This window comes from Hyperoodon ampullatus (assembly GCF_949752795.1).
Source record: "Hyperoodon ampullatus genome assembly, chromosome: 8".
NCBI lineage: Eukaryota > Metazoa > Chordata > Mammalia > Artiodactyla > Ziphiidae > Hyperoodon > Hyperoodon ampullatus.
The window spans coordinates 40,471,049-40,492,914 of record NC_136921.1 but is presented as its reverse complement, the minus strand read 5'-3'; the positions used below and the strand labels follow the sequence as shown (position 1 = coordinate 40,492,914).

Genomic DNA, 21,866 nt, shown 5'->3' with positions numbered 1-21,866 from the left:
AGAAGAAAGGTATCAAGATTCCAGGAGGAGGACTAAACACGGAAAAAAAGACACCTGCACCTTTGAAACGTTTAGGAAGGCTATGTGGTATCTCAGATCAGAAATCTCCATGCTTCATCATAGGGAAATTTCTATTTAAATTAGAATCAACTACTATACACAGAAACTATTTGCCTCTGGGAAATGTAGTTTTGTTACTAACTAGGAGCGATCCAAAAGAGATCCAGTCCAAAATATTTAAATTCAGGTGTAGACACAATCTCACTATCATGTATAATACAACAAACAGGTCACCAAAGAAAAAGTGTTCTCCACGCATCTGGCTCTTCTTCCCCTCCACCCTCCCCTGCAACAGAACTGTTGCATATTAAACCCAAGGAAAGCAGAATGTCCAGAGAGTAGAAACAATAGAAAAAATTAACTGGGAATCAGCAAAATATTAGCCCTTGTGCTAAAAGAAAAAGTGAGGGAAGGCAACAATTCCTACGTATTCTAGAAGGGAAACTGAGTATCATGGTATATGTTAGCTATCTCCAATTAGCAAGATAGGGTCTCATGAAAATTATTTGAGTACTATTAGCTTTTCCCCTTCATCAAATGACAAAAGTATTTATTAGTTTGTGTCCTGTATTCAGAAAATCTAAACAATATCTGCTTTATAAAATTTTAACTCATCTGCCATTATGATTGCCAAAGTACAAGTTGATAATAAATAAAAAACCTGGCATGGAAATTCAAAAAGAGTACTTTTAAGGACCATGCAGCTTTTTTGCATCTCTATATATTTCAAGGAATTTGAATAGAAGTGCAAACAAAACCACCAATTTTGAAGGTGGGGATAGTTTAATCGAAACACTGATTTTAATATTTGACCAGTTTAAAGCTTACTTAAATCGTTTTTATTCAAAGATAAGAGTAAATTGTTTGACATTATTTTCTCCATTTAAAAACTCTGAAATAAGCAAGAGGGTTAAAAACATACCAAACTATCATATACTTTTTTCCACCCATCCTTTAAGTGCATAAACTCCCTACGAATGGTTTTGAAGGCAGGCAACTCATCTAGTCGACATATTTCATCCCAAGATTTTTGAGGAAGCCACGTACAAGGGTTGGCATGAGGATTGTCCAGTCCAATGCCACCAGTTAGCAGAAATCTCCACTCAGCTTTATTAATCTTTGGAAAACAAAGTAGCATGAAGAGTCAGAAATGAGTTCATCATATATATAGTAAACTTACAACCATTTTAAAAGAATTGACTATTTGATTTTTAAGCTTCAGGTATGGTCCCCATAAAATTCTGTAGTTACTGGTATAGCTCAGTATTTATTCATAAGAAACCAGTGTATCCATTATAACCAGTTTTCAAAAGAGTTCAATTTTAGATAGGTATTTTTGATAATTTTTCTCCAGAATTACTGATCTAAACTTGGAAATCTGAATTTATTCTTTTTGAATATATGCTTTCCCAAATGACTTCTTAGAGTTTTATTTGCTCTAAAAATTGTTGAGAGGCAATCAATCTGCTATGTTTTCAATTATTTTCCATAAAACGTAATGGGGTACTGCTACAAAATTTTTGCAAGAAATGCAAAAATAAAGCTTCTACTCCTTCAGAATTCAACTAATACATTGTCATATGAAATCAATAAATATTAAACACATAATATAAAATAGTGAATTTATACACCTCTCTTCTTGTCTTAAATTGCTTCCTATATTTTAATAGATTTGAAACATAGCAAAAATTAATGAATGGTATCGTTAAGCCCAATGGTTAGATTTGACGGACTTGCAAAAGTTTCCAAAAACATTGCCATTTATACTATTACTTGGAGTGCATATATCAATATATTTAGTTAATTTATATGCATACTTATATGAGATTCTGATAGAAACTATTTTAAACTAATACATACAAAAATTTAAGTAGTAATAGTTATATAATGAACTCTGCTTAATTTATTTTTCACCTCTGTGAAATTCAATCTAGTTGTGATGCCTTAACTGTAATTAACTATTTACAATCCTTTTATATATATTCCCACACAAGTTCATAAGTTAATGAATTCACGTTAATATTTTTTCCCTACAAATTAAAACAGTACTGACCGAATGCTCATGTATCATCAGATTTACAGTTAGACAAAAGGAAAAGAGTAGTTTATCCTTTTCAAAGAGGGATCGGCAGATGTTAACATAAAGGGAATAAGTGAAGTGATCCTTGAGAATTTGAAGCCTAAGGGTCAACAGAAAGAAAAGTAAATAAAGAAAAATGCATTATCCTTTAAGAAAAAATGCTCTTAGGGAAACCTATTATAAACCATTTAGATGTGTGCTCTTCTAATAAGCTTTCTGGTCAATTACTCCCCAAACAAATCAAGGATCCTTATTAATTGGGGGCACCAATTTGAGAGCTACACAATGTAGAAACATCTCAGTAGAATTGCATTTTTACTGTTGACTGATTTTTTAAAAAACTTAATCTTCCTTTTGGAAAAAAGTCAAGGCACAGTATATTAATCTATTACCTTTAACAGTTTTTGGACTATTTCTAACTATAAAACATTTCTTGGGGTAAAACTGTATTTCTTTATTCCATAAACACTTCCAAATGTTCTATATTATATATTAAATGAACAGACTAAAGTCAATAGCTCCTTTATTAAATTAACATTAAGCTTAGTAGTGTGCTACTCTGCTCATAAATCCGTAAAAGCCAGAGAAATCACAAAACTTGATAAACTACATTTTTATTTACCACATAGACAAGACACAGAAATGTGAATAATCACAATATTTGCAACTAACAATTTCCTAGTAAGTGCTAACATGTGTGATCTGTATTCATAATAATTCTTAACATGAATATAGCACTTTAAGCATTTTCACTAATTATCTCATGAGGGGTAAACTACCACTGAGACAAAAGTTTTAAAAATATTTTTATTACATAGGTTATAATAGTTATAATAGAAATAAAGTTAGCTGAAAACATTTGTAGTAAGCTAATGATTTACATAGATTAATGACCTAAATTATCTAAAGGATAAAGTATCTAAAGGGAAAATTAGCATAGTTTATGGTTAAACAAAATGATATTGGTGTTTCTTAATGTGCCTAGAAAAAAAATCTAGCAGTATGACCATATCTTGGTTATTTCCAGACTGATTTCCTAAGCTGTAGATCATAACTGCTCTAGTTTCTTCCTTACCTCCCTATTTCTTTAACTATTTTACCCCATGCCAGCATTCCCATAGAAAGAATTACAACAAATTGATATATTTTATTTCTAATTGAGAACTCTGAAAAAGGCTCGGTAGAGAGGTCCTTGAAACTAGTTGCTGAGATAGAGTTGAATTCTTTGAAAATTCAAAATAATCATACAATTCCTGTTCCCATTTTTATGCTTATAGATGGTCTTTTCACACTTGACATTTAATTTCTCTCTTGTAACAGTACAATTAATATAAGGTGACTCAAATTTGGTCTCTCTAAAATTAAATAATTTCTGCACTTCAAGACAAACTTCCTCTTGTAGATAGGAAGATGGAAAGGGAAATTATAAGGGTCAATCATACTAGAAATTCAAGTTCATTTTCATTAAATGCCAATAAAAATATATTTATTTTTAAATAAATATTTTAAATATTTAAATATTTCTAAATACTTAAATATCAAGTATTTAAAATATTTGATTAAAATGCCAATTAAAATATATTTTAATAATCTGTTACAGTATAAAAGAGGATAAAAATTATTATTTTCAATGCGGATGTGCGGGACAGTGTTGTAAGATAGTCATGCTCCTCTGATGGAATTGTACATTTGAATAACCTTACAGGAAATGTATTTATATCAGGAGTCTGAAAGAAATGAACACCTGTGTTCTAATTTTGGGATTCAGCCAAAGGAAATAATCAAATGTGGACATTTATATTTATTGCAGTGTTATTTATAATACAAAAGCTGGACAATAGTTGCAAGTCTTACAGTAAGAAAATTATAAAGAAAATTATAGTTCATTCATTAAAAGGTATATTGTACAGCTACTAAAAATTATATTTCAGAAGAGTATTTAATAACATGGGGAAATTATCTTGACAGAAGTAGAAGGAAAAGAAAAAACTCTGTATGCACCGGCATGTGTGATCTTACATGTATTTTTGAGAGAGAGAGAGAGAGAGACAGAGACTGATTTCAGTTTGGTTCCTGTAACAAAGCTATATTCTAGTCAGATTTTTGTTTCTGTGCTTATTTTTTTGCTAGTTATTTATTTTGCTATAATAAATTCTGATGCATTAAAAATTTTATAAAAGATGATCCCGATTATTATGGCTATTTCATAGTATATACCATAGTAGTTATAACATAAATTTAGTTATAACATATGTTTGGTATTATTAAATAATAATTATTACACATAACTATCAGAAGACAAACAAAAATGAAATATTTTTATCTCTGAGTAAAAAGAAATTAGAGATAATTTTAGACCAATATTAAGATTCTCAAACAATTTAGTACTCTGGTGTTAATAGTCACATGCTTTCTATACCTTTGTTATAGCTATAATTCAATAGCTGCCCAGAGAACACGGGTTACCTGATGTTTTTTTGTTTTTTCCCCCAGCTTTATTGAGGTATGATTGACAAGTAAAAATCGTACATATTTAACAGGTTATCTGATGTTTATCAATGATTGACAAAAAATGATTTCTATGAGAACTCTATCTTTAATTTCTGAATGACAGCTAGCTTCTTACTATTTACTAAAAAAAAAAAAAAAAGGAAGATTAAGCAGGACTCCTAAAAGAGTCTCCCTTGCTGTAGCCATTTTGGAATTCTGTTGGCAATATTTATTAATCATATTTTTTTAAATTAATTAATTAATTTATTTATTATTTTATTATTATTATTATTATTATTTTTTGGCTGCATTTGGTCTTCGTTGCTGCGCGCAGGTTTTTCTCTATTCGCGGCGAGCGGGAGCTACTCTTCGTGGCAGTGCACGAGTTTCTCATTGTGTTGGCTTCTCTTGTTGCAGAGCATGGGCTCTAGGTGCGTGGGCTTCAGTAGTTGTGGCTCACGGGCTCTAGAGCACAGGCTCAGTAGTTGTGGCGCACGGGCTTAGTTGCTCCACAGCATGTGGGATCTTCCTGGACCAGTGCTCAAACCCGTGTCCCCTGCATTGGCAGGTGGATTCTTAGCCACTGCGCCACCAGGAAAGCCTGGTGATATTTATTAAAATGGAACATATGCATACCCTGTGATCATCAATCGTGTTTCTGTATATATACCTACCATACATGTGTACATACAATACCCACGTACAAGAGTGTACAAGACAGCAAAAATTCATAATAGCCCTAAACTAGAAGCCACCCAAATGTCCTCAACAGTAGAGTGAATGAATAATTTGTGGTATAGTGAAAGGACAAATAAAAATAAGAGGTTTACTTTTTTTACACTGAAAATGTTAGAAAGAGATTTCCCTCTCCTCCTTCTCCTTAGAGCATTTAAGTTTGAAAATTTAAAATTATACGTACTTTCTCGTCTCTTTGAAATGTGTATAAATTCTTGTGAAAACTAGGCAGGCTTTTTGTCAACTTTATGACCCAGGAATGTCCTTCTCAAAGACCTGAGAGCCATCTTCATGGGCACCTGGCTCCTCACTGCAAAATTACCTCTTGTCATAAAGATAAGGTATTTGTTTTTCCTCTGGATGAAGCCAGTTTGCTAACTCAGTTGGTAAAGTCAGGAGAAGATTTCTGTCTTTGCCGTCTCTTAGTGGATTGTCGGTCGATGCGGATCACATTCTGGTTTAATAATTATTCAATAAAAAACTGTTTTCTTTCTCTACTACTTTGTGGAGAAAATTTCTGGGTTGGGAGATTTGCTTTTACACTTGCCCAACAATAATGAGCACAGGGAATGCGATTTAACAATGAAAGTGAATAAACCACTACTTTGCACTGTGCAAAACAATATAAATTTCACAATGTGAAGTGCAAGATGCCAGAAAAAAAGAGCACAGGCCATGCGATTCCATTTATATGACGTTCTAAAACAGGCAACACTCATCTCTAGTGTTGAAAGTCAGGACAGTGACTACCTTGGGGGGTGGGGTTATAGTGATTAGAAGGGGACACAGAGTGGTTTCTGGGCTATTGATAATGTTCTATGCCTTGACCTGGCTGCTAGGTACACAGGTGTGCTCACTTACGAAAAATTTTCAAGCAAATACTTCTGACTTCTGCATGTTTCTGTAAGAATATTAATAACTTCAATCAAAGTTTTCAAATGCATTTTTTTCTATTTACTCTTTGGTCCCAGAATTATATTTTTAAGATCACTTTAGTCATAAATATGATTTTCATTGTTTCTACATTAAAGGATTTTAACTAAAAATAAAAAGGCACATTTTGTTTTCTGGATTTCAGTCAAATCTTACATCTGGGGAAAAGAATTTTATTTCCTATAAATCGTAAGGGGCTATATCATAGTCATGAAGAAGCAGATGTCATATTTGTGGTTGAGTCCTAATTTAATATAATGAGGTAATAAAGGAACCAATAACTATTTTTAAAGCATAAAATTGTCCTAATTTTTAAATCTTGTACATAAAATATGTCTTTAAGAGACAAAGCAAAGAAAGTTTCTTCCCGAGACTACAGGACATATCTTGATTTTAAACTAATTAAAATGATAGCATTCTGGTGATCTTGTTTTGTTTTGTTTTGTTTTTAATAAATTTATTTATTTAATTTACTTATTTTTGGCTGCGTTGGGTCTTCGTTGCTGCATGTGGGATTTCTCTAGTTGAGGCGAGCGGGGGTTACTCTTCGTTGCTGTGCGTGGGCTTCTCATTGTTGTGGCTTCTCCTGTTGCGGAGCACAGGCTCTAGGCGAGCGGGCTTCAGTAGTTGTGGCTCCCGGGCTCTAGAGCACAAGCTTAGTAGTTGTGGCGCACGGGCTTAGTTGCTCCGCGGCATGTGGGATCTTCCCGGACCAGGGCTCGAACCCATGTCCCCTGCATTGGCAGGCGATTCTTAACCACTGCGCCACCAGGGAAGCCCAGGGATTTTGTTTTAACCAAAGTAGAAATTAAGAACTGCAGTGAAAAGCAGAACATTACGTACTATGTTGCTCCGTGTGATTAGCTCTGTGATAAATTCTAGGTTCTAGGAATATTTAAAAAAAAAAAAAATCCTCGCCTCAGGGAATTCAGGATCTAGTGTGAAAACCAGACATGCATGTTCAAGTCAATAATGCAAAGGGATGGGAACTTTTCTAAGAAAGGTCACTTAAATTTTTGTTTTCTGTCTCAAGTAATCCTTGCTAACCTTGAAAATGTCAGATACTGGAAGAAATAGAGAAATAAACTAAACATTTTCAAATATCATAATATAAAAAGAAACTTTAAACTGTACCATCATGCATTCCTTCTGTAAAGATACCCTCTTCTTCCCTTTCTTTTCTTTCTCATGGGCAGACATTTGAAAAATTGTTAAGCCAAGTGTCAGTCCAACAGCTTCATTAGTCTCATATACAGGCTTGTAAAATAATGAATGATACTAACCAAAAATTGCTCATTCTAAGAACATTTAAAATTTAGCGAAATTCTACCATGATAAATGAAGGAATTCAATTTAGATTTCAAGAGATGAGCATTTTGGATTTCTAAAAGATAATTCTTAACTGTGGGTGATAAGCAGTAAATCGAGTTTCTTTTGTGGGTATGAACAGTTAGGAAACTGGAGTATCTTGCTTCGTATGGATTGATAAACTTATAAAGGGCAAAGGTTGCAATTATTTGTTCGAGAAGTAATTTACTGTTAGACTCTATTAAAAACATGTTTTAATACCAACTAAAATTTATCTCACTGACAACAAATAAAATGAAATTTTATTCTCTCAGAGACTTACTATTAAGTAGGTCTTAGTTCCATTACTTACTGCAATAGCCAACAGTAAAATAAGGTATTTTATATAAATAAGAATAACAAAATCACAAGATTATTTTTCAAAAACCCTGTTATCTGACAAATTTTATACATGTGTATATCAAAATGTGAATATGTAACTTTTGGAATGCAAGCTTACAGAGGGTAAGAGTCATATCTTTGAGGGGTACTACCTCCTCTTTCCACACCTCCCATCATAAATAACTTTTGCAAATGATAAACAGAAGTAAATGTTTCCTCTTTTTAGAATTACATTATAATCCTATTATCTATTTAAACAAAGTCCTGGAAGACTGAATTTGGTCACATCTGTTCAATTTATAATGCTCAGATTTATTTCTGGTACAATTATTAATCAAGTTCACTCTAGCTATGTGGCTGTAAGGTGCACACCACACTGAAACAACAATGAAGGCCACCGATTACTATTTATTTCTCATGCATTAGCTACTATTAATATTAATAAGTATTGTTTTTACGTACCTTTTTGACAAAATTTCTGATTTCTCTGAATTTTCAATAGACAGAATGAAAAGGTTAATAAACCAGGTCAGTGAGTATTGGTACATGGGATCGATGTTAGCTAAATCAGCAATAGAAAAAAACAGGATGGAGGAATGAATGGCAATAGGTCGATAGCCCATGCGGGTGGCATCAATCTTTTTCTCTGTCTCTTCCGCTACTTCCTGCTTTTGAGAAATCTCATTAGCCAAAGCCTTGGAGGAAGATAATATCTTAATGGCAGTTTCATCTTCTAATATATTGCCTTCCGAAGATGAAAGAACTTCTAAAATCTTGTCTTCTATTTCTTTTAACTGCCTGGAAAAAAACAATTTTCTCAGAAGAAGAAGAAATCATTAAAAATCACTTCATGTATATGTTCTTTCATAAGAAACAAAGAGCTTGTAACCTTAAGAAATGCATCACATTGTGACAAATGTCCGTAACAGTGATGTTGTATAATTAATTTCTTATCTTGCAGAATGTCAAAAAGACAGGCCTTTCTGCTCCACTTCTCTTTCTAATGATCATTTATGTGGTAACTAGAGAGAGAGATGGTAAGCCCATCTACTCTGCCATTAAGAATCTCAGCCCCCAATGAACAGAAAGTATCACTCCATTTATTTTCTGAAATTTTTCATGACTTCTAGAGCATTACCCTTTTTACCTAGGATATAGATATTACAAGCAGAAAATGGAAGGCAACATATTCATTCAGACTATGCTCCAGTGAAAACAGGTAACCTCAGTTACATAATGAATACTAAAACTTTTGTGCTAAAACTTCATTGAATAGTTGAAAATATATTGCTTTGACTTGTGGCAGGTCTCTGAATTCTTCCAATGCCTAAGAACTTGTATGTAAAAATATACTCTGCAATGCAATTTTCCAAATTAACATAGAGACTCTGTAATACCATATATTTTCCACTTAAGTCTTTCTATTCAATGCACCTATTAAACCTAACAAAGTAGATCTTTAAAATGTACTTTAATTGATTCTAAGTGATCTTGAAACAAGTAAGAATAATTCTGTGTTTTATAACATTTAAAACCTTTTGTTTTCAGCTCCTTGTAATATCAAGGCTTGCTTTTCTTCTTCAAGGTCTGGCCTTTCTCGTGTCACCACAATTCCCAAAAGCTGATCCTGCATTCCCTCTGAAGTGATCATGAAATTTAATAACGTCACCTATAAATGAAAGAGTACACAACAATTGTATCACTATTTCTGTTGAGAAAGCCTCAACAGAGAAATCCTCTGCTTATACATTTCAAATTCTGATCTTAAAACTGACTCTATTCACCATGGTAGTATGTGTGAAAAGTGGAATTTGTAGAGATGGTGATTAAGGGTATAGGCAAACTGGATTGTTGGATTAAAAACCCACTGAAGTTTCTCATGGTTATAAATGTAATACTTCAGAGGGTTTTGTTTGGTGATCAATTTATTCTTATTTCAAATTCGTCCAATTTCTGACTACCTTTTAATCCCCAAATCAATTAGAATCAGGCTGGAGACCATCCTTCATATTGGCTGGACTAGCTGATTCATGTTTTAAGGATCCCAGTGGTGTCAAAAAGCAAAGGAGATCTTACAAAGAGATGAGAGAAAAAAAGAACAATTTCTTGTCATAAGTATATACGGTATTCACAGTATGACAATCATATTATGTATTATAATGATATATACTATAATATCATATTACAACAGCATATATTATGTTGTATTATATTATCATATTAAAATATGATACTGATCCACTACTATGAACTAAGGAATATACAGTTCAACAGTGTCCATCAAGATGCAGTCTGCTAACCCTGCTTCATCCCGGTACCTAACGGCTCTTACAGGCAGGTCTCACCCACAACTTAAAACACTCCCTCTCCTGAGTCTTTCCCATAAGTGGGAAGGTAATCATGCTTAGGTCTCTCTGTTTAAAAAGCAAAAAACAGATCATCCACACAATCCCTTTCAGCTACTGAACGACCTCTCTTTGTGCCTTCATAACTATATAACTGAAAATGTTACTCATATATGCTTTCTGTCTCCGCCTCATTTCATTCCTCAGCCCTCTACAATCTGCTTTCACTCCTGCCTCCACATACCTATCAATACACACAGCAATAAACTGCAGAAACTTTCTGGCTCTGATCACCAATGAACCGATAAACACTCGACCTTGGCTTAAGCTGACCTCCCCCGCCCCCCTGCTTTTTGAAGCCTCTATTTTTGCAGTCTGCCTGCCCTCACATCTTGAATTAAGGTCTGCACCTATGTCTTGAGCATCACTTCCCATTCCTCCCTTTCACGTGCCTTTCACTGTAGCTAAGCTGAACTGATTGTGAAATCTCAGACACACACTATGAAACATCTGCATGTGCTTCAGCCCTGACTGAGGAATAGGAGAACTTGGGTCTCCCCACCTTCCCTGGTAAGAGAATATTTCCTCTTTGTGAATGGAGTAACTTGGTTTTTGTGAGAAATTTCCTACCTGTGATCAGGAAGTTATGAAACAGTTCCTTGCTGTACCCTTGTGAAGGCAACACCCTCCTCTGCCCAAACCCAGGCACCTTCTCCATGGTGGTGTTCTCAGGTTAAAACTTTCCCCCTGGCTTGCCCCATGACAGGCCCTGGATGCTACTAAATGTAGATTACATAGGCATAATCATAAATTTATATGGGATAATAAGCAACAATTCTTGAAACTGAGCAATTAAAAATGATTCAGTATTGTTATGCAATTCTCTACTGCTCTGGCATTTATTCATGGAAAAATTATCATTAATGTTTTCAAAACATTTTTCCTGTTGGCATGAGAAACCAGGTGCACAGGTTACACTTGCTTTACTCTCCAAACCACTGTCTCAGTGCTTAGGGAAATGTATGTTTTACAACTTTTACCTCAGGCACAAAGAGGTATTCATTCGTATTCCATTAACGTTAGATGTTTTGAGATCAAGATTTTGCAAATCTAGCCATTTGCTCACAAATAAACCTTTAAAATCATACAAATATTATTTCATAATTTTATTTTCACTTAGATTCAAAAGAACTATAGCAGCACAATACCATCCCTTGGGTACTTTTGAAAGCAAAAAGTACATAAAAGATCCTAAAAATAAGATCAAGAGGAAGTATTTTAATTTGTAAATGAAAGCAAGTAACTGCCTCACTATGTTTTCTAATCCCTGTTTAATCAATCCCAGCAATTAAAAATAATGAAGCAATAAGACACTCTGGGGATCTGAAGGATTTCAATACTGAATCATAAAATAGTTTCCACAGTGGTTTATGACTTCTTATAACTAGTTATTAGTGTACATAAATTATTATTTATGTTATTTGTGATATTTTCATAAATTTTAATGAAAAGTAAAAAAGGTTTTCCATGTGATTTATTAAAAAAATTTTTTGGTAACGCAGCTTTGGGATTTATTTTCTTTTATATGTCATTCTTTTTCACATATATTTAAAAGTTAAATAATAGTACTAATAGTTAACTCTCATAACACTATTGCTGGGCCTTATTGTAAGCATTTTACATAGATTATTTAGTCTTCACATCACTCTATGAGATAGACATTTATTATTCCCATTTTATAGACTAGGGAACTGAGGCACAGAGAGGTTAAATAACATGGCCAAAGTCACACAACTGGCAAGTGACAGAGCTGGGATTTGAACCAAGGGAGTCTGGCTCTAGAATCCATGCTCTTAACTACTAGCAGACACTGCCTCTCCTAATAGGTGAACACATGACCCAATTCTTAGGTGTTTAGAAAACACGTTTATTTTAATTAACTGAAAACAGTGGCTAAGAATGTTCATATTTTAACACTGTGTCTTTCAAACTAAGCTCAAGGGCCACCCCACCTTCCCCCAGTCTTCCTGACTTCCCTAATGGTCCAGTCTAAAGTGTGTCCCCTATGTCTTCTGAGTCCCTCTATGTCTTCCTAGTCATAAATACTGTCACTTGACATACAGCTTATTTACAGTGTAAGCCTCTTGAGAGCAGGGACCATGAGGATTCACCTTGGAGGGTATGAATTATGTCATCTTAGTGCCTCCTCTGTCTCTACAGAGAGATGCCTATGTTAATTTAAATATTTCTAATAAAGGACAGCATTTGGACCCTCTGGATAAATCTCACCTCTATATGTTTCTTTCAAAATCTGAATATTTCTTAATGTTCCCTCCTCCTAGCTTCTATAAATGAAAACTATCCTTCCCTTCCTCATTCGCTCATTCTAAAAACATTTATCAAACATTTATCAAGTGCCAACCAGGGCTAAGAATTGGGAATAAAAAATGGACTAACCTCCAGAAACTTGGTTACAGATCAATGTCTCAAGTCATTTTAGACACTGACTATAACTTTGAACTAACTTTACTTTTTAAAGGAATTTTTAGTATTTTAAAAGAATGAGTGATCTAAAACAGCTCCTTTAAGTAACTATATAAAGTCAGATAGCAGCAACCTTATTCTGAGAAAGAAGAATGGAGTTCTGTTCCTGAATTCCCATTCTAAGAATTAGCATATTATCATTTATTACAAAGGAAAAATGTGCATACATGTCACCTATTTTTAACAATGAAAATCTAAGAATAATATCACTTGCAGAAATTAGATTCTCATGGTCTTTTTTCACTGCGTACTGAAGGTTCCTTTATTACTTGCATGCACATACAAAAGCAACATTTGGAAATTATTATAGCAATTTCAGGAAATGCCAAACAAGGACAAAATCCATTTTACTTAGGAAGACCTGTTTTTCTTATGGCTCAGGAGGAAAATTCAGCCGTTAATTGTAAAATCTTGTAAAGAAACATTTATTTTAGATACTGGCCTTTACTGAAGTTTCAGGAAGATAATGAGGATTTCTTAGCTTGGTAGTAATATAGAAGCGGAAGTCTGGTGAATACTCAATGGTAGAGTCCCCAAGTCGGATACAGGTACTCCCACCCTGCTTAAAGGTCTGTTTTAGTAGAAGAGGTTCCAGGATTGGATCTAGTTCTTCTCCAACATTTTCTAGCAACACTGGAATAAAGTCAGAAAAATATTTCATGTTATTTTAAATATTGACTGTAAACCTTCAACCCTCCAAATTCTTTCAGTCTTCTAAATTGCTGCTGTTTCTAGTTATGCATAAAACTATTTTTGTCTTCTGAGTATAAAGAAATGATGCCATACCATCATTAAAAATTCCACAAATGACAAATGCTGGAGAGAGTGTGGAGAAAAGGGAACCCTCCTTGTAAATTGGTGCTGCAGCCACTATGGAGAACAGTATGGAGGTTCCTCAAAAAACTAAAAATATTTCTTCCCTGGTGGCGCAGTGGTTGAGAGTCTGCCTGCCAATGCAGGGGACATGGGTTTGTGCCCCAGCCCGGGAAGATCCCACATGCTGCAGAGTGGCTGGGCCCGTGAGCCATGGCTGCTGAGCCTGTGCGTCCGGAGCCTGTGCTTCTCAACGGGAGAGGCCACAACAGTGAGAGGCCCACGTACCACAAAAAAAAAAAAAAAAACTAAAAATAGAGTTGCCATATGATCCTGTAATCCCACTCCTGGGCATATATCCAGAGAAAACTCTAATTTTGGAAAGACACATGCACCCCATTGTTCATTGCAGCACTATTTACAATAGCCAAGACATGGAAACAACCTAAATTGTCCATCAGTAGATGAATGGGTAAAGATGTGGTACACAATGAAATACTACTCAGCCATAAAAAGTGAAATGCCATTTGCAGCAACATGGGTGGACCTAGAGATTATCATGCTAAATGAAGTAAGTCAGAAAGACAAATACCATATGATATCACTTATATGTGGAATCTAAAATATGACACAAATGAACTTATCTACGAAACAGAAAGACTCACAGACATAGAGAACAGACTTGTGGTTGCCAATGGGGAGGTGGGTGGGGGAGGGATGGACTGGGAGTTTGGGATTAGCAGATGCAAACTGGTATATATAGAATGGATAAACAACAAGGTCCTACTGCATAGCACAGGGAACTATTATATTCAATATCCTGTGTTAAACCATAATGGAAAAGAACATGAAAAAGAACGTGTGTATAGATATATATCTGAATCACCTGGCTGTACAGCAGAAATTAACACAACCTTGTAAATCAACCATACTTCAATAAAATAAATTTTAAAAATAAATAAATAAAATAAAATGGGTAATTGCCAAAAGAAGTAATTTAAAAAAGAAATGATGCCATAAAAATAAATGGATGTATGTGGAAAGGGCTTCATTGGTGGGGCTATCTGGTCATCCTGCCTGCTTCCATAGTCTTAGTCAGAGTGCTACTCAGGACTCCCCCTGGATCTGGGATTCACTATATGCCTAAGTATGATGGCAGTGAGGTATAACACACCAGAGAAAAAGCATTTCTAGTTGCAGTTATTTAAATGGTTATTATATTTTTTAATTACAAAAGTAACTCACACTTATTGTAGAACATGTGGAAAATATAGAGAAAAATAAAGAAACGTTAAATTAATTAAACAAGGAGGCCATTAGACTGAGATGGCTGTAAGGTGTGGTAGCTTACATAAGTAAACCAAAATTTAAGCCTGTAAATGCCTCAAGGTTATGAAGTCAAATCTCGAAGGACAACCAATCACAAGCAGCCAAATAGGCTTTAAACTGTAGTCAATCAAATAGTTTCCTTTCTTTGCTTCCTTACTTTTTCTGTACAGTATACATCTTTCCCCAGCTCCTGATGGAGGGACGCTCCTTATCACTTTTGGTTTGGCACCACCTGGTTTAAATGTATTTTTGCTCAAACTCAAAATTTTTGATATGCCTCACTTTACCTTTCAACAGATGAAATTGAAAAACAACCTCTCATCATATTTTCTTAATCTTTCCCTCCCCAAAATATTTTATATAATTTATTCATAGCATATATAACTTGATAGAAAAATGACATAAAACTACATATGAATTTAAATATTTTTCTTTTCAGTATTTTTTATTTATCTTTTTCTATACACAGTTGAGACTAAACAATATATCTAATTTCATATCCTAATTATTTTGCTTGACATTATAGCATAAATATTTTCCCATGTTACTAAAAAAAACAATAAACATGCTTTTAATTACTGCATAATAGTCTATAATATTAATGTTCTCTCATTTTTAACCAATACTCCATTATTAGATATTTGGATTACTTCCTGTTCTCAAGATTATAGGTAGCACCGTCTACAAAAACTTTGTGTTATACAGTATTTTCTTATGATAGCATTCTAGAAAGGGAATCCCAGATCAAAGATCAGTGACATTGCTAAGGTACTTGATACATTTGACAAATTGAAGTCTTACATTTTGGTGTTTGGGGTGCTACCATAGCCAAACTCGAATCATGGCATTTTGTAGGAGTCCTTCAAGGGACGGGATGTGCACTCTGGATGAGAAAGCAGCAGCTCAGGGCATTGGGATGACAGGTATTTGAATCTCTGTTGCAGCACTTCTTCCCACAGGTTATTCCTGACTAAATAAAGTCCTAAAATTGTCTTGTCAATTTTCTTCACTGCTGAGACTTTAACAAAAACATGTATGTCAGATAATTTTTAAATTCATTATAATTTTCTGCTTGAATAAAATGATTATTTTTCATGGGTAAATAATATGAGTGCATCATAGTATATTAAACACATTAATCTATTATTTAGATTGTTCCCATTTTTCCAACTGTTAATACTGCAGTGAACATCTTTTTGAATAAACCCCTGTGTTCATCTCTGATCACTTAACCAGGCTGGAGTCCTAGAAGTGCAATTAATGGTCAACAGTTACAAACATTTTAAAGGCTTTTTGTATTGCCAAATTACTTTCCTGAAAGGCTGTAGAGGTTTCAGAGTTGCAATAAGCACACACTCTGCTGTTTTTAAACCTGTTTTTATATAATATCACTGTACTTACAAACAGTAGGCACCATGTTGGCATTTTATTTTGTCATTATCCTCACAACTTTAAAAAGCATCACGGGACTTCCCTGGTGGTGCAGTGGTTAAGAATTCACCTGTCAGTGCAGGGGACACGGGTTTGAGCCCTGGTCCAAGAAGATCCCACGTGCCGCGAAGCAACTAAGCCCGTGAGCCACAACTACTGAGCCTGCGCTCTAGAGCCCACGTGCACAGCTACTGAGCCCGTGTGCCATAACTACTGAAGCCCACGCACATACAGCCGGTGCTCTGCAACAAGAGCAGCCACTGTAGTGAGAAGCCTGTGCACAGCAATGAAGAGTAGCCCCCACTCTCTGCAACTAGTGAAAGCCTGCACGTAGCAACGAAGATCCAACACAGCCAAAAATAAACAAATTAATTAATTAATTAATTTAAAAAACTATCAAATATTATTACCCCAGTTTTACCTGCAATGTGCCTAGGTAAACACAGGGGGTGCTAACAGTAAGGAGGTGAGAAAGGTTATTAGGGAACAATGGGCACCAACTGTCACAATGTGCTAGTTTTTTAAACTTTATTTGTATTTTTTAATATTGTTGATATTCTCTCTTAAGTTTCTTTTATATAATGTTTCTTGGATTAAATTATAAATTTGTAGAGTCAAATCTATTATTCTTTTCCTTTTGTGTCTTTTTCTATTGTGTATTTTCTTAGAAAGTTCTTTCCCATCAAAGACAACTTATTTCCCTACGTTTTCTTTTAGCATTTATGTCTTCTCTTTTTTTCTTTCATATTTAACTCTTTAATTAATCTGGAGCACATTTTGGTGTAAGATGAGACTATGACTTGATATGTTTTTCCATAAAACCAATTTTTGCAGCACCATTTGCTGAATGACCCATCATTTTCCATTGTTTTATAACGCTTACCTTCTAATGCATTAAAGGCTTACATGTATCAATATTAGAGTTTATTCCAGAACAGTTAATTCCAAATTTACACTTCTTCTGAATTTTTATTGCCTCTGTACTTTCTTCTAGGCTAACTTTAGAAATAATAACTAGTATTATTTCTAAAACGTTTATTTCTGAAAGTGTTGATGTCTTCACAACATTTAGTTTTCCTATCAGTGAAAAAATGATGTCTTACTCAAGTCTTCTTTTTTGTGTGTGTGAAATTTTCTCATTTTTTTTTCACTATGCATTGTTAAAGTCATTCTAAGTTTTTGTTTCAGATAGCTTTTCAGTTAATTCTTTTTGGCTTTCTAGATGAAATATATTATCTACAAATATGATAATATTGTTTCCTCTTTCCAAATATTATAGCATCCTCATTGAAAAAAACTTTCCTAATAATGTTAAACAATAATAGTGATAATAGATATCAATTTCATTTTTATTTTTACATGATCAGACTTTTAAAATCTATTAATTTGCTAGAGTGTTATGGACTGAAATTCTGTTTATGAAATATTATAACATATAAGTTTTGTTTAATTGCCTCAACTTTTATTAACAATTTCTGCATAAAATCTAATATTTAAATTATTCTTTACTAAAAAAAAGGATATTATACAATTTCATCTCTTATTCTCCCTAAATTGTTTTAGTTTCACAAGGAATTAAGAATGTCTACATTAATATGTATAAATGTCTTTTTTCAAAGCTAAAATATACACTATAAAACTTAAGTATTACAGACTTGATTCTTTTCCCCCAAAGTGAAAATTTATTTCCTCACCAGTAGAATAAAGTCTTAAGCCTGTTAGGAAAGATTTCTATATCATCCAGATTTCAAAGAAATATGTTCTCAGCATTGAATATTTACTGTATTATAAGCCTCACTGGAAAAGCAAAAGTATTCTAAGCTTGAAAACAGAAAAAAACAAAACCAAAAAAACCCCAAAATCCATATATACATGAATTACCCAGAATGCTCTCCTTAATTTATTGACCCTAACTTTTGATTTCTTTCACTTTTAATTAAATCAAAGTATGTTTCATGTTAAAATACAGGAGAAAATTTATGAGACAGGCTTCTCTTAATATATCTATCATCAAAGTTAACAGTATGCTGGTTTATGTAAAAATCTCCTTTCTCATTCCCAAAAGCCAGCCCATCACAGTATTTGCACACCTTGTGGGAAGCCAAGACTGGGAATCCAAACACATGGCTGCTAATGTCTTTGAGTAAGGCAGATCATCTTGCTCAAAGCAGTTGTTCTTAGCAGCAAAGAGAACCAAGTATTCTTTTCATATTTCTTTTGCGTTTAGGACATTAACTGATATCAGTTTTCTAATTATGAATTATCTAAATTATCCTATGTTAGACTTCAAATTAATAGGAAAAAACTGCATAGTATGTTCAGCTGTGCAGCATATTGTATTCAAAGTAGATTAATCAATTACTGGGTACCCTCAAAGAGCTGGAGTTGAGAAACATTTATGTACACAATAATAGGGCAACCATAGAAATCTGTAAAAGCTTCAGTGTTGGCACTTCATTGGAGAGGTTAAGAGAGATGTCACAGAAAAAGGTGTTTGAGCCTCATCTTAAAGGGTGAAATTTAAAGTAATTCACCAAATGGATGGAAGAGCACAGACAAAAGCTAAGAGATGAGAAACAACCCCATGTTGTTATATGTACTGCCTGTCCCCGTGTACCCTGTACTCCCATCTAATCCTCACCCCACGTGTAATCTCTGTCTCTCTCTTTAAACCAATAAGCTCCAAGACAGCAGAGATCAAGTCTGTCTGTGCGTGCTCTGTTTTCAGTGGCACATGCTAGTTGCAAAATAAATATTTGTTACGTGAATGAATAATGAACAAAGAAATGAGCAAATGAAAGAAACACTGAGCCAGAAGTAGTTTTGCCTCCCTGATACCTTATATGCAAGGGGGGAAGAAAAGAAAGTGCTAGGAGATAAGATAAAAATAAGGAAGGCTCAGATAATGCTGGGCTTTGCTCTAAATGCAAAGAGTATTTTTCATGGAGTTAATGGAAAGCCATTAAAAGCTCCTCTATACAAGTTGATTTCTTTTTAAAAATTAAAAAAAATCCTTTTATTCTTCCAGTTTTATTGAGATGTGAACAAATTGCCTTATCAGCAATATTAACATGAATAACATCCTATGCACACCTTATCCATTGGTGTAGCTAATACAGGTGTACCTCTGTTTTCTAAAACATTGGCTTTCAAACTTTTTTTTAAGCAGCAGGATGCTTTTTTTCACAGAGGATTTTATCTTAAAACTCAATATAAACAACAAAAAAAGGGAGGCCTGCTCTGGTTGAAGCAGAGGCAGATGGGTGAAGCCGAAACCTCTGCCTTCTCTACCCAGGCTGCCTGCGAGGGATGAGAGATCAGAAGCCACTGTCCTGGAAGAGGTCAAAATCTAAAGAGAACTTCTTAAATGGAAGAGTCTTTAACTGCTTATGTTTTAAAACTGTAACAGTAGCTGATTCTTTTACTTGAAGGTTAAATATAAAAATAGTTACAAAATCTGCCATCTGTTTCTCTTTCTATCATAGATTTAAAACTTTTCACTTCTCTCTGATAATTAATGTTAGAAGGCATTGTGAATTATCATTATCCATTTTTTAAGTTATTTCATTCCAAACAGTAGGTTAAAGCAACTGACACAGTAAACAATGAACAAAGGCAGAAGACTTGGGGACTAGTTTTAAGACTCCCCTTAACTAGAGATACATTCTTAGTTAAGCCATGTAACTAACATTCTCTGTCACCTTACCTTGTTAATAAAATGTAGTGGTTATTAGAACTACTATTGGATTTCAGATTTTTATGGCCACAACTCCAAGCAAGAAATACATTTTAAATCTTTATCAAGTACACACATATGCATAAAACTTCTAAAATTTCATGAAATAATGCATACCTTTACTCCATGCTATGCAGCTTTATATGTTCTATTCCATTGCATTTCATTTAAAAACGCTGGTCATGACCCATTATGTGGGTTCTCTCTCCCACAGTTGTGATCCATAGTTTGAAAAACACTGGACAGATTGTATGGCCCTTTCCTCTCTAAAATGATGCAATACTAACATCAATATATGTGACTGTGATCACACAGATCTTCAAAATGTCAAGTACATGGTAGATGCTCAATTATTACTTGTTTTTACTGTGTCAAGGAAATTCTTTGAATACTTAAGTTAAATTAAGTAATTTTAATTGAAGTATTTAAGGTGCCAATCCCTTCAAGAAATTTTCCCTTATGTAGAACAGTATGGAGGTTCCTTAAAAAACTAAATATAGAACTATCTTACCAACAGCAATCCCACTCCTGGGCATATATCTGAAAAACCATGTTTCAAAAAGGTATATGCACCCCAATGTTCATTGCAGCACTATTTATAATAGCCAAGACATGGAAGTGACCTAAATGTCTATCAACAGAGGAAGAGATAAAGATGATGTGGTACATATATAAAATAGAATATTACTCAGCCGTAAAAAAGAATGAAATAATGCCATTTGCAGCAATATGGATACCTAGAGATTATCATACTAAGTGAAGAAAGTCAGACAGAGAAAGAAAAATATCATAGGATATCACTTGTACATGTAATCTAACAAAATATGATGCAAATGAACTTTTTTACAGAACAGAAACAGACTCACAGACATACAAAATAACCTTATGGTTACCAAAGGGGAAATGTGGGGAGAAGTGATAAATTTGGAGATTGGGATTAATATATACACACTACTATATATAAAATAGATAACTAACTGTAGCACAGGGAACTCTACTCAATATTCTGTAATAACCTATATGGGAAGAGAATCAGAAAAAGAATGAATGTATGTATATGTATAACTGATTCACTTTGCTGTACATCTGACACTAACACAACATTGTAAATCAACTATACGTCAATAAAAAAAAAAAATCTTCCCTGATTGCTCTAAATATTCATAGCTCACCATCTGTGTCTTTCTTATTATACAAAATAATTATGTATGATTCTAATATAATTAAGAGATAATAAAAAAGAGATAATATACATAAACCACATAGTAAATCCCCAAACAAAAAATATAAATTGAGCTTATCAGACACTGTCATAAGTACCCAAATTACAGTAACTCATTTCTTCCTCACACTATATGGTCAAAGTATAAATGGGGAAACTGAGTCTCAGAAAGATCACTGCAACCAAGTACTAAGTAACAGAGGCAGGTACTCTGATTCCAGAAGTGCACAGTGGTCCTAAGAAGGGTTAGTGAAGTATTTCCGCTTTCTATTTTTATAACAGTTACATATATTGTCTGATCCTGCCCATTTAACAAGAAAGATATTTGATAGTAGAGAGCAGGTTGTCCATTTTTTGGTAACTCCATGTCATTATACTATATTCCAAGAATACCAGTTGGATGAATGAAATACTATTTGTGTGTCTGTGTGTCCATATATATAAACACACCATTTTGTA

The 21,866-nt window shown here is 33.9% G+C and overlaps 1 protein-coding gene across 1 annotated transcript in view; it reads right to left on the bottom strand.

Annotated features, from left to right (window-relative positions):
• The window catches only part of DNAH7 (dynein axonemal heavy chain 7), a gene marked incomplete at its 5' end in the record, with an annotated part of 238,622 nt that overhangs the window by 44,415 nt on the left and 172,341 nt on the right, over positions 1 to 21,866 (bottom strand). The window contains 5 exons of the mRNA XM_079710686.1: positions 983 to 1,177; positions 2,114 to 2,240; positions 8,450 to 8,785; positions 9,523 to 9,656; positions 13,319 to 13,509. Coding sequence (XP_079566812.1) covers positions 983 to 1,177; positions 2,114 to 2,240; positions 8,450 to 8,785; positions 9,523 to 9,656; positions 13,319 to 13,509 — 983 coding nt within the window. The remainder of the gene's footprint in view (positions 1 to 982; positions 1,178 to 2,113; positions 2,241 to 8,449; positions 8,786 to 9,522; positions 9,657 to 13,318; positions 13,510 to 21,866) is intronic.